General features: G+C 42.4%; 2 protein-coding genes across 3 annotated transcripts; both read left to right on the top strand.

Annotated features, from left to right (window-relative positions):
- The first annotated feature begins 5,689 nt into the window (after positions 1–5,689).
- On the top strand, positions 5,690–8,009 carry LOC147424929 (uncharacterized). Of its 2 annotated transcripts, XM_086499901.1 has the most exons (4): positions 5,725–5,829; positions 5,947–6,062; positions 6,500–7,329; positions 7,427–8,009. In XM_086499901.1, exons 2-3 carry the CDS (start codon positions 6,055–6,057, stop codon positions 6,966–6,968), a joined length of 477 nt encoding a protein of 158 aa, XP_086356027.1. In that variant the 5' UTR covers positions 5,725–5,829; positions 5,947–6,054; the 3' UTR covers positions 6,969–7,329; positions 7,427–8,009. The 2 variants fall into 2 exon arrangements, with proteins under 2 accessions (XP_086356026.1, XP_086356027.1); XM_086499900.1 differs by lacking the exon at positions 5,947–6,062 and having other exon boundaries at positions 5,690–5,829; positions 7,427–8,008.
- Positions 8,010–11,664: 3,655 nt separating this feature from the next.
- LOC147424930 (uncharacterized) lies at positions 11,665–11,971 on the top strand. The gene is made up of 2 exons (XM_086500353.1): positions 11,665–11,838; positions 11,945–11,971. Exons 1-2 carry the CDS (start codon positions 11,665–11,667, stop codon positions 11,969–11,971), a joined length of 201 nt encoding a protein of 66 aa, XP_086356479.1.
- The last annotated feature ends 2,038 nt before the right edge of the window (positions 11,972–14,009 follow it).

Raw genomic sequence — 14,009 nt, forward strand, 5'->3', positions numbered from 1 at the left:
TACATAATCGCGGATGACACGTTGGCTGCCGTCTGCAGTGCATTCTTTGATCCATTGCTCCACATGGCCGCCATTCCAAAATCGTGAAATGAGCATTGGTCGCTCCACGTGGCGCACCATGGCAAGAGGGTAGATAATACCTCGATGTGAAATATCCAAAATTGTTGCTTCGTCTTTGACCTGTTGCTCCATGGTGGGCTCATGTAAGTGTACTTTGAACACTTTTGCAGCATACACTTGATCTTTGAAAGCGGAATGTGTGACACCCACACACTTCACATGTGCCCATCTTCCCTCTCCTAGCTGTGGAGCTTGGATATTGAAGACGGCTGTGTCGGGTAAAAGGTGTAAAATAGGTGGTAGTTGAGAGAGGTCTAATGTAGCAACGGATGACGTTGCAGGCTCTGTTCTAAGAATGATTTCTGGTTCAACAGCAGCTTCAGAAGAGCTGGCTTCCACTCTTGCACACTTTGCTGCTCTTTTTAACTTTTCCTTGCTCTTGAACTCCGTGTAAAGCTGTTGCACAAGATGTATGCCCTCAGCTATGTTTGGCAAGGAAGTAATTGCAGGATTTTTCAGTTCTTGAAAGGTTTTCATGATCTGTCCAATGGTTTTTTTGACCATGTTTACTAAAGCACCTGATGTCAGGAGGGCTATGTCAAAAATAGCTGGTGCAAACTCTGCCTGGAGCTGCTCAAACACAGACTTGGTTAGAGTCTTTGTAAGCTGATAAAAATGCTCCGGAGCGACAGGGTTTAAACAATGCCTAATCTCTGCCTCTGACGAGTAATGGAAGTGTCTCACAATCACTTCGGAGATGAACTTTCGTTGATGTTTCGCTAGCTTCGTGTCTGCCATATCTGTATGACAAAACTATAAATTAAGAATCTTACGAAATGATTGTACACCATAGTAACATAGTTATTATATAATGAGTGTTAACCCTGTATATATATTAAATGATGATTCAAATTTATTAAACAATACTAAATTATTGCAAATTAAAGAGAAAATCTTATGATTACAAACCACATTGTGCGAATCGACCATGAAAATTAATTGAGAGAGAGAGAGAGAGAGAGAGAGAGAGAGAGAGAGAGAGAAACAGGCCAGGAGTGTGAGATGCTCTCAGCACAAGAACTGGACCCTGCTATGTGCAGAAGTGTGAGATGATGAAAGAAATTACATCTAAAGGGTTGGAAAATCGTATATGTGAACAGCTCAGCTAGTGTGAGATATTCTCAACACAAGTCCTGGATGCTGTTGTAAAATAGATTGATAGTTTTTATCAATCTAATCCCTGATAAAGTGTGTGGAACTCACAACACAACTATCAACGGATAAATTAACAATTGCAGATGTAAGTTACCTATCGTATGTGTTTACGTCCAAAACAACACCAAGTCATTTAATGATGAAAAATGATGTTCTTTTGGAATATGAAACACACGAGTAACCAGTATGTCACATTAAGATGAAGAGGGCATGAAAATATGCATCTCTTCACTCTTAATATAAGGAGTGGTAACGCTTGTGTTTCTATGTAACACATATGACAGAAAAACTTAATCTAAAATTGTAAATTTTATAAGCTATTTCTAATGGAGTGTGTGGCACGCACAACACACTCATCAACAAACAGCTCAACAATCTCAAATGTAAATCAATTATTGTATATATCTACGTTCAGAGTAATACCAAGTCATCTGCTGATGAACAATGATGTTACTACAGAAATAGAAGCACAAAAATAACGAAAGTCGTATTAAGATGAAGAGGGCATAAAGTATGCATCTCTACACTCTTAAAATGACGAACATTAATTTTTGTGCTTCTATGTAGAATAATCAATAATGATTTACTTTAAGATTGTAAATTTTATAGGCCACTCTGAAGTGAGAGGTGTAGCATCATGCCTACTACACTCCACGAGTCAACCTCTAATCCTAACTCATCTCTATGGTGAGAGATATACTACTACACCATACGAGTGAGAATCTAAATTTACCCTAAGCCTTCCCTAGAGTGAGTTATATAACTACACACCACGGGAAAGGAAACTATATTCTGTACACCTCTGGAGTGAGCCATATGGCTACACACCACGAAGTGGTCTACGACCTACAAGCCAACTTTGTGGTGAGAGCCGAAACTACTGCACCACACAAGTCTGGCACAACACAAAAAAAAGTTAATATTTATTGAAAATTAAAAAAATATACCTGAAAACCGTTGTAAATCGAAGTCGTTGTCTCTATCTGGCAAACTCTCATAAGCTCCAAGCTCTCCAAACTCCAAGAAAGTCCACAATGCTTTTCGATCGAATACGGCGACGATTGTATATATATACTTTTTTTCGATCGATATATTTTTCGATCGAAATACTTTTCGATCGAAAAATGTTTTATACGGCTATTCGGTAATAGTTGGAGATACGACGTATATTGACGTTTTATACGTATAATTTTTGTTATAAGGGTGTATAAATGCAACGCAGATTGTAACTTGTTAAGCAACCCTCTCAAATAAAGTATTTCTGTAACATATTTCTTCTAAAAGTTTACAATAAGAAGCAATAGTTGTTGCAGACCCTCCAAAAATCGAAGATCAAGAAGAAGTACTTCAACCTGAGTCCATACTATGACATGAAGATAAGGTATTAAAACACGGTAAGATTATCTGACGATATCTTATTAAGTTTAAGAATTATTCTTTTGAAGATGCTAGATGGATGCAAAGAACCTAGATTAAGTATAATATGAACCTTGTCAATGCTCACAATGTTGCACTAGAGTAAGCATATGAAAATGCATTTTAAATGAAAAATGTTTTTGTCTTATAAGACTAGTTCTCTTTTTATTGTGCACAAATTTAAATAGTATGCATGCTTAGAATCATGTTTGTGGTGACGAACGTCTCCCAAACACCAAGTAGAATTTGTCACTCTACTTTGGAACTATGATATGGACTAAAGAGAAGACATGCTTGCATAGCTACATCTCCCAAGCACCAAATGGATTAGTCATCCATCTTGGAATGATGTCGTAGGGTAAAAAGAGATCCTCTACCCGCTAAGAAACATGGACTACTTACTATGCTTTATCTTCTCTATCTCAGAGTCAAGAACGACTATGATTTCAAGATAGAGGTAATGTCATAAAATATAATATCTAACTTTACCAAATGATTTTATCATATTAAAATGATCATTTAATGTGGGAGAATAAATGGGAACAAGAGTTAGAATTGAGACATGTGCTTCTAGAACTATCTCAACAAGGGACCAAACGGAGAGATGGTTGCATCTGAATACGGGTCCAAAAGGAGATGGTCTAACAAAGAGAAATGTGCAATAAGTGCTTTTAAACTTATCTCAACAGGGGAGCAAGAGAAGAGATGGTTACATCTCAATACAGGTCCAAAAGGAGATAGTCTATCAAAGAGAAATGTGCAACTAATGGAGCTTAAAAGACTTTAGGGTTAGCTTCATCAAAGACCTCCAATGGTTAGTGTTAAAAGTATTTTGACCTTAGGCAAGCTAGGGTTGAGCTTGAGGTAGGAACCCGACCTAAACTTACCTTTGACCTTAGGCAAGCTAGGGTTGTGCTTGAGGTGGGAACCCGCCCTAAACTTGCCTTTGACCTTAGGCAAGCTAGGGCTGAGCTTGAGGTGGGAACTCCACCTAAGGTGCTTGTCATGCTTGATGAATAAGGTACTTGAGGTACTTGTCATACTTAATGAAGAAGTTGCTTGAGAAGCTTCTTATGGACGGGAGGTAAGATGCTTGAGTCAAAAAGAGACCCTACACACTTAATGAGGAAGTCTTGAGAAGCTTCCTATGCATAAAAGAACCAAAGTTAAGGGAATCTTTGACCTAACCTTCCACTCACCCAAGGGGCACCCCTTTTCTAAAAGGGCACATGGGACACATGTCAGACTCTCCCTATGCTTAACTACATGGTGTGCTTGAATGCTATTGGTTGGGCTAAAGAGGGGTCTAATGAGCTTCTAGTTCCAACCAACAAATATCTAGATATTTTCAAGCTCTCTCTCTCTCTCTCTCTCTATAAGGGGTAAGGAGGACACTTTTCCAAAGACTACCCACGTACTTGAATGCATGTTGCATGTGATTGGCTAGCGGGGAGAGGGGTCCAATGAACTTGAAACATGTGTAAAAGATACAACTCCCCGCAAGAAAGCAAGGGGGGTGCTAGGGGGATATACACCACACACACACACACACACACACACACACACTCATTTTGTGGATTCATTCTCACTTGCTGAAGTTGAGGAACTCCACCTCCTTCTCCAAGCTTGTGAGAAGTGAGAGCCTACACCAACACTCTTGGCTATGGAATGTAAATCCAACCAAGAGACATGCTTAAATGCTTAAGCTTACCATCTTCTCCATCTTCATTACTATGCTAGCAAGAAGAGTGATGATAAGTGAGGAACTATTTCTTTCTCCTATGGAATGTTTCTTCTTCCTCTTCCCTACCCTCATTCTTTGTTAGCTCTCTTCACCTTCGAAGGTGTTTGAGGCCTTGGGATTGAGTCTTGGGATAGTTAATGTTTTCTACAAAGTTTATGTTATGCTTGTGATGCATGAAGATTTCCATCTTCATTGCATCACCTAGGTCACAAGGAACACAAAGATTGTATTGTACCAAGTCTCTCTTGATGGGAGAAACTATAATACAAATGCCTATTGAAGGGGGGACCGGATCAATATGAATCCAGTCCTCAACTATTGTCAGGTTCTCTAAACTCTCTCTCTTGGAAAAGTATTGTTCATGCCAAGTTAACTAAGTACCATGTTTATGTTGTTACCATCAATTAAGTTCACCCGCTATGCTCACAAAGTAATCTCTCCAAAGTGATTCACCTAATTTCCTAATTCCGCTACTCTCAAAGTTCATAGGCCATTTCCATTACAACTCTGGCCACTTTTGGACCATGCTCCACAAGCTCTAGGCCACACACTCATTTTCGGGCTAGACCGAAGCCCACAATCCGGACACCCGATTGATGTCAGGGGACTAGATGGATACAAGCCCTTCATTCTATATTCCCATGCCCATGTGAATTGGAATTTGGGAGGGGGGGGATGTGGCCCATACTATAGACAAAATAACACATTGGATTTCTTGAAATTGGGTGAGGGGATCCACGGTGTTGAAGTCCACGCATGAAAATCAAGGCAATGGTAACACTAAAACTCATGTATTAAACCTTAAAAACATGGACACTTCATGTTTACTCACAATAGAACATTGTAAACACATGTAGCAATACATGATATGCACGCGGGTGAAGTAGTTAACCCACATGTCTCAAAATCTAGAGTGTGAGGTCTTGGGATCGAAACCTAACACACAAGGGGGTGGTAGTGCATCCGCATAGCCTCATTTTTTCCGTTGCCTGGATTTACCCCACCTCAAGGTTCTGCCAACAAATTCCGCAACGTCGAGACCCTCACAGGTTTCATGAAACGCTATGTGTTACTTAGTCAATGCTCCCTCAGCCCCACTTCATTTAATGCTATGTGTAATGGTCCGTGCCGTAGAGCAAAGTGGTTTATCGTCAAAACTCGGGATAAACGTCTAAGAGCCGGGTCCGCTATTAACTTATTAAATTAGCAATTTTAATTTAAAAAGCTTAAAAACTGGTCAAAATGCGATTGTCCTGTTTTAGCAAGATTAGAACAAAATGCTCGTAAACCATTTCATTCTTCCTTTTTCGCCCGGATTTCGGCTGGCTAACGAGTCAAACAATGCTTGAAGCAGACTTCGATCGTCACAGCTACCATCTGACCACCATTTGCAGGTAAATCTACCACAAAATCGTTCGCTCTCTCTCTCTCTCTCTCTCTCTCTCTCTCAAGTCTTTGCCTATACACAAAGCACTGATTTTTGCCACAATCGGGGGTGGTTTCATTGGTAGCACACATCCACTGCAATCTCCGTTGGTAGCACACATTCACTACAGATGATGCCAAAGGTCACCTTTCGTAGAGAGTCAGGTCTCACATCACCAGCATAGAAGGAAGCAATGGGCAGGTATGGCATATCTTTGAGTCTTGTTTTTTGTCTGCTCTTCTCTTCGATAACATCTGGTTACTTTCTAGACCGCTCCTCCAATCTAAGATACCTCACATATGGTGTCAACCCATGGAAAGAGATTCACTTTTGACAGCGGGAGCCAGAGACAGGACTGAGATAGTCCATATATGCTCCTGTCATTCTAGAAATGCTGTAACAGAATTTATATGTCATCTACTTCAGGATTGTAGTTGAACATATGTTGATCATTGGTCGTTTTGTTCCGAGGCGTATTGCTACAATTCAATTTTTGTGTTGCTTTGCCATTCGTTTGTGATAGCATGAGCTCGAACTCTATAGCACAGTTTACATGTGATTTTTTCATTTTGTTATGAGGAGATGTAAATGATGCCCTGCTTTGATAAGGTCTTCCTCTCTTCATTTTGGACCTGTAGGTGCAGGATCGTTTTTCCCCCCTTCACGTTTGCAGGTTCATGCATCATCACGTGTCCCTTGCGGCTGAGAGAGCCAGCAAGGGCTCAGTACGTGCCTCTATCAACCATTTTGCAACAATGCAACCCTCTCACTTCTCCACTAAGCCAGCAAAACTTGCAAGCATTGATTGATTCCGAGGAAGTTGTCTATGACTCGCAGCCTTGTACGGGCTTACCTTTTGATCTCAACTCTCAAGATCCATCCCCAATGGCTTTATCTGTTGTGGATCCTAGGACGCCCATGGCAAGCTCTCCCTTGTTGGCTGAACGAAGTCGTGGACTTCAAGCAAACAATGCACCGACTCCACCTACACAAGTTCCGGTTCCAAAGCATAGAGAACGGCCCCCAGCAAGCCATCAAACAAAGGAGAAGCCTTCTAACTACAGGGCGTTTCCATTAGGACATTTGGAATACAATATTTGTTATTGAGTCAAAAAAACACTTCGATGACAAGAGATTTCATGCAGGGATAGCTGAACAGTCGAAGACTATTGAAGAGCAATGGGAAGACATTGTTGCCTTGTGCGCTCAATGCCACTTCCATGTTGATTGGAAGACCGCATACGAGAAGTGGCATTGCCTATATCAATGCTACAAGGACACAAGCGAGTGGGAGAGAAATCCTCCATCAGGCAAGAGTAGTTATTGGGCCATGTCACCCAGAGAGGGGGCAATTGAGAAAAAGTTCTCACATAATAGCTTTGAAGCTGAGTTGTTCAAGATGATGGAAAGATGCATGGGATACGATCCTGTGTTAGACCCCCTGCTTCCGTCATGGATACTTCCAATGGTATGTCAAATGCCTTTCTGGTTATCTGATCTTGTCTTTAAATATCAAGTATTCAATACATATTTTTTTCTAGTAATCCGAATGTGTTGTCATGCAGTGACCTCTGGAAGACAAGCTGCTCCAACTACACCTACTGCATCTGCATCTACTCACCCATCACCCTCTACGGATGCATCCGAAGAGAACTCTACATTTGACAGGACCCCTACAAATGGTGGAGTACCCAAGAAAGCTCGAAGGAGAATACATTTGCTGGATGTAGGGTTGCAGTAAGCTACAAGGGACATGACCAAGGTAATGGAGGAGGCTGAACATGGAAGAAGGGCAAGACACGGGGAGTCTTTGCAAGTAGAAAATCTGTTTGTGAACGCTATGGTGGATGGCATCTCCAGTGCACTATCGAAGATAGCGGACAAAATTTAGGATTAACAGGAGCCTTATTTATAATATCAATAATTGTTTCGTATTGTAGTTGCCCCTCATTTGGGAGCAACAACTCTATTGTATTTGCATTCATTGATTCCTGCATTCATAGGCTGCGTTTCCTCGTTGTGCTCCTTCAACATATGTGCAATGCCGTAACAATTTTGGGAGTTATTTAAGGTTTTCATGGCCAATTTTGTTGCTAGTGGACTGAAATGGATACCACATGTTCTACAAACAATTGAATTTCATTAGTGATTTGTACTATTTCCTTTTGTACATGTACGATGATGGTTGATTAATTTCTCCTCTCGTTGTCTAGCCGAGCGAATCTTCTCGTTGTATGTAGACCAAATAGTCCATCGAGAGCCGGAGTCGACTCAAACATTGGATTCACCATGTTCTATGCAAGTCAAGCTTCTTAGACAAATGAGATCAATTTCTCCATAACTGATGCATTCAATAGCCAACAAAGAACACCTTCTTGTTACTCTAAGAGGTCGTAGAATTGCGACACCATGACACAACATGCAATACAACAATATTACGATCCTGGAAGTTCTCAGAACCTATTCGTTGCCGCAGCATACATACAAATTACAGTACAGAACAACTATGCAGATCAGCTTGAAAGACATGATTGAGATCCAAAACTGAGTTTCAAAGCAACAGTGTCTTCCTTCATACACATTGCATGTCTATGTATTCCATCAATTCGCTTCTGACCTTCTCTCCTTACAATGTATCTAAAAGGTCGGCTCTCTCCGCTTGAACAAATTGATTATCCACGAGAGGGTCATTACCATCCAACACTCCTTGATCCATGTTTGGCTCATCATTGATGGTCATGAGCAGGTTATGGAGTATGCAACAGGCATGTATCACGGATGGCACTTTTGCCAAGTTAGGGGGCCACTTTTGCCAAGTTAGGGGGCCGTATGGTCCCCCCCAAAAGCTTCCACATCTCCTTCAATTGACCAAAAGCTCTCTGAGCGACCATTCTGGTCGAAGACTGCGTGAAATTGTGAGAATGGAATCTTCATCCACTTCAGAAGTACATAACCACCATCTAACGTTTTCTGGCAGATGGAGGGAACATGGTGTGGTGATTGGGGAGACCTTTTGAGTTTTGGAGCAACTGGTGACTCGTCGGCTATCTATGGGCAGCGTGACCATTGTTTTAAAACATTAACGTTTAATACGACAACGTTTTATGCGTATGCGGGACCTGGCTCTAAGCCTTAAGGCTATAATCCTCCATCCTAGCCGGTTTTATGGTACGCACATGCATCGTTCACGAAGAGCGTTCGGTGAAAAAGAGCACTCCAGCTCAGCAAGGCCCACCACGCCCCTGCACGCACAGAAACGGATAGCCACCGCTCTGGCCGCAATGGAGCCCCCCCCCCCCTCCTCCCCCCCCTTCATCCCGTTCAACAACCATCGCCTGCGTTCGCATGGCGGGAGATAACCTGCAGCACTTGCAGGCTTGCAAAAGCTATGACAAGCTTACCTGGAGCTCGCTGATTACTGCCTGCTCTGCACATTGAAGATCAGCAATACGTCAGCTGGCAACGATCATTACCTTGATTATCTAAGATTGATTTCACTAAAGCTGCAAGCTTAGCTATGCCATGTGGCGATTTGTGATTGCTTAAATGAGGCTGTAGAGAGAGAGAGAGAGAGAGAGAGAGAGAGAGAGAGAGAGAGAGAGAGAGAGAACAAGGTAATAAAAGAGAGAAAGAGATAAAAGCATCGCGTGCTGCTAAATGAGGATGTAGAGAGAGAGAGAGAAAGAGAGAAAAGCATGGCGCGTTTACAAAAAATAGCGGTCAAAGCGGCCAGCCAACTTTCGAGAGGAATTGACACAGCACACCAGAGGGGGAGCAGCGGAGAATAAAAAGAATTACGAAGCATCCGTCAACCTCATTCTCAGGGAGCGAAGGCAGCTCTTCGTCCAACAAGGCATCGGTCAACCTCATCCTCGTGCAGCGAAGGTAGCTCTTCGTCTAACAACCATTGTGAGTGCATTGAGTGAGTCAACACCTTAAAGTATGCAAAGTCCCACCATATCATGCTTGCACACTCTGATGGCCTGAAGTACTGCGCATATCAATTGAAAATTTCAAAAACAATGAGCACGCAATACTGGTATGTTGGGTATGAGGACTAAGAGATACAAACTTCCTACGATATATATATATATATATATATATATATATATATATATATATATATATATATATATATATATAGATAGAGAGAGAGAGAGAGAGAGAGAGAGAGAGAGAGAGAGCTTGCTTCTGCCATGGGCTCGGGAATGAGAGGGTAATCTATTTTTGGAAAAGGTAAAAACTTTCTGTCCTTATTATTTCATCTCATTAGTCTTAAGTTTGCCTTTTCACTAAACAGGAGGTTACATACCATGCGGTGAATGTAACCCAATGTTTGGAAATTGGGTGTGAAAAAAATAAGAAGTAAGATGAAAGTCTAAACTAAAAGACAGAAATTGTCAGATTGAAATCCGTTTTCAAAGAGCTTTTCTGGGTGCAAAAAAGAAAGAAGTCACATAAAAGGCTAAACTTAAAGATAGGAATCGCTAGGGGATTTTGGTGAAACATGTTGTGCTCAGAGGTGCTTTGGTTGGTATGTATACCGAATGTAGCACTCCCACAAAAGCTCAAAATGTTTCGGATCAGCTTCTTACATAGAAAGTTGGCGCACCAGAAACTGCAGAGTAGAGGGTAAAGGGTAATTATTTCTTTCTCCTATGTTGTTCCGTGCGAGTATTGCCTGTCGTGCTAACGTTCTATGCACAATATATCTCATCTTTTTGCAGAGATTGGCAGTCTCACAACACTCAATAACCCCGAAGGTGACGTGTCTGAAGCGTAGATTCTTGCTCCTATAGAGACTCTGCGCTCTAGGCCGGAGAAAGAGAAAGACAGACTTTCTGCTATAGGCGAGAGAGAGAGAGAGAGAGAGAGAGAGAGAGAGAGAGAGAGAGAGCTTTCCTGGGCTTACTGCAGGCTGGAGAGAAAGAACGAGAGATTGTGCGCAGCAGATCCGTTTATGTGTGTGTGTGTGTGTGTGTGTGTGTGTGAGAGAGAGAGAGAGAGAGAGAGAGAGAGAGAGAGAGAGAGAGAGAGGGAGAGGGAGAGGGAGGGATTTTTATTAAACGGCCAAAAAGCTCTAGGCTAATTTCAGCAAATTCAAGGCTATGAGGATCTCTGTCCTGATGCTATCACCTACGCATCCTACGCATGCATCTTGAAGGCATGTGTCTCTATGCAAGATGCCGATATGGGCTTTAGTCAGGGGCTGTTGTTGTGCTTGGCAATGCCTCAAACCTCTCCTCATGCAATCACATAAGCTGCAGCTCCTTCCGCTATCGCCATTGCCTGTGTGTGGTCGATATGTATGCCAAATGTGGTGCACTTCAAAAAGCACAGAAAGTGTTTAAGGAGCTTCCTGTTCGGAACGTCGTCTTTTGGAGTGCGTTGATTGTGGGATATGCACAACAGAAGCAGGGTTACCAATGCAGCAGGATACATTTGCGATAGTGGGTTACTTGAAAATAACACATACTTAGCCAACACATTAGTCAGTATGTATGTCAAGCGTGGTATACTTGTCCGAGCACAACAAGTCCTTGATGAGCTGTTGTGCTTGGCATTGCTCAATATGTATGCCAAATGTGGTGCACTTCGAAAGCAGCTTATGGAGCTTATTGTTTGAAACGACATCTCTTCAAATGCACTGATTGTGGTATACCCACAACAGAAGAAGGGACAAAGAGTTGTAGGCTGTTTTCAGTAGATGCAAATTGCTGGCCTTTGTCTATATGAAATCACCTACGAAGTAAGTAAGATTCAACATACCCTGAAACCAAGAACATCACAAGTAGTACAGGTAATGGTAGGCATGATAGCAAAAGTGAATGCAACAGTCGATATCTTTGCAGAAGTCACAGACTTGATGACAATGGCTGAACTTTATACTGGAGGCAAGGTGACGGAACAATGTAAAGAAGATCTAGGAGCCGATCCATCCAAGATTGTGCGTCGATCCACACGACCAATACCAAAGGTAAACTTATATTTTGACTTTGATTTCCTCTATGTGATCTCAAAACTACTTAGATTACATCATGTACTCATTAAAGCAATTAATTTACATCATTTCCATTCTAAAGGTTGCAAATGAAGGTGACAATGGTTGAAGAATTTTTGGGATTCCCAACAAAGAGACACATAGACGATACACCACGGCATGGCAATGTGGAATGATACATGTTTTTATGAAATATCGGTAATGAGTTCTTCCTTGTACAGTTCTAGTATTTTTACAATAAGAAAGTCCCTCCAACACTGGAAGAGAAGCATAAGTCCCCCTTCAACATTGAAGGGGATAAAAGTGACGGAGGAAGGGCACGTTCCTTACGATATTATTATAAATATGGAGAATGGTGCCAACTCCACACCATATGTATGTATGGTTTTTTGTTTTTTTATTTATGGGCACAATCATCACAAATGCACGAAATGCATCTCTCTCCATCTTTATTATAATGTGTATATTTTCACCTCCATACATCTTTTAATGCAAAATCTTGTTTGTGATGCTATGTCATAGAGTTTTTGGCGAAAACTCCGAGGAGAGATGCTACAAAGCCTTCAAAATAAGAGACGCGATGACGTGTAAGGTACAACACTGCTCTTCTTGTTTAATTCACACCATTCCACAGCGAGTCGATCAAGGCATGCTAGTTGGCTAAAGCAACGACGACTGGTAGATGCGTTCACTCCGCCATCGAACCCATGACTGATCGTTCCATGTGCGTGCTACATCTTCTGTCTAGGATTAATGGAGGGTGCACAGACATGTGAGCTTGAATTCGAACCTCCCATAGATGATCCACAGGCCCAGCTCGACGCCGACACTCTGCTTTCGCGCTACAGAGCATGGCTACACAGCTGGGTGAAGGAGCAGCACATCCTCCACGGTCATGCCCGCACCCAACAACTAATTGCAAAACAACACCATGACTCCATGGCTTGCCTGCAGCAGCTTCAAAATGCTCACTCCACGCTATTGCAAGGTGCAGGAAGCGCAGATCTGCATCATCATCTCTCACATACAAATGCCAGAGCCTCCCTTCTCCAAAACGCGGTAGATGCAGTGAAGGATGCCCTTACCATGTGCGCCTCTTCCCTCTTCGAGACCATCCGCACACATCAGGTTTCCCCTTCCATTGACATCTCGATTGACCTTCACCATCTTCAGCTCTACCTTTGCCTGCAGCGCATAGACTTGAACCAGGCTAATGTGCTGCCTCCGCAAGATCTAATGGCTCTTCTGCAGGCCTTCTTCTGCAAGTTCTATCTTGATCAGCATTCCATTCATGTTTTCGACCTCGACTTTGAAGGTCTTCATGAGCGCAGGAGAAGATTCTTGGAAGAATACACCGAGTTTTGTGGCCGCTTCATACATAGGAAGAGCTGAAGCGGTATTTTGAGTGCCTCAAATCAGAGCTTATTGACGGTGCAGATGGGCTGCATTTCCTGCTAGCAAGCGCAGATTACAATCGCCATGAGAGAAAGCTAGACTTTATCAATTCCAAGGTTTTCATGGCAGAGGATGGTACAAGCTTCCAGGGCTGCTTTGAGAGGAGTCTGCTCCGGCTTGTCAAGGAGATGTGGCTTCTCTTCAAGCTTGCTGCCTACTGCGGGGCCGAGATTCTGCTCGTGGGGTCTAACTCTGCCTTCGATGCAGAACACATGGAGAACATTGATGCGTACATTTTCATGTGCGTCCCGCGCTTCATAGTTGGCGATTCTGTAGTTAAGGCTCGAGTTTCGGCGCTTTCGCCTCATGGTGGCTTCGGTTTCCTTCCTCAGATCCAACCTTTGATGCACAATACAATGAGAACATTGCCTACCATATTGATGCATATACAGGAGCTATTTTCATGTACGTTCCGGGCTTCATAGTGGACGATGCTGTGGTTTCCTTTACCATATCCTACCTTTCTTGCTTCATCTGTTTGTATCTCCCTCATCCAAAGTGTGTTTGTGATTCTGCAACGGGCATTGTGTTTGGCTAGGCTTTACTTTAAAATCAAATGGCTACAAGGTTGTAGACACTGGGGTAAAACCCGAGTCCCGAAGTCAGACTAGCAGTGGAACTGGTAAATATCGAGCCCAATTATTGCGATAGGTTCAAAGTGGACAGTCAGTCAGAGGCCTAGTCCGACAGCT

The sequence above is a fragment of the Adiantum capillus-veneris genome, chromosome 25, assembly GCF_014529385.1.
Source record: "Adiantum capillus-veneris isolate H3 chromosome 25, ASM1452938v2, whole genome shotgun sequence".
Lineage (NCBI taxonomy): Eukaryota > Viridiplantae > Streptophyta > Polypodiopsida > Polypodiales > Pteridaceae > Adiantum > Adiantum capillus-veneris.

What these genes read in the sequence shown, in the direction of transcription:
- LOC147424929 (XM_086499900.1), top strand. Translation starts at nt 5,777, where the DNA reads ATGCTTGAAGCAGACTTCGATCGTCACAGCTACCATCTGACCACCATT. An exon ending in CATCTGACCACCATTTGCAG is followed by an intron (nt 5,830 to 6,499) that starts GTAAATCTACCA and finishes TTGGACCTGTAG; the next exon opens with GTGCAGGATCGTTTTTCCCC.
- LOC147424930 (XM_086500353.1), top strand. Translation starts at nt 11,665, where the DNA reads ATGGTAGGCATGATAGCAAAAGTGAATGCAACAGTCGATATCTTTGCA. An exon ending in CCACACGACCAATACCAAAG is followed by an intron (nt 11,839 to 11,944) that starts GTAAACTTATAT and finishes TCCATTCTAAAG; the next exon opens with GTTGCAAATGAAGGTGACAA.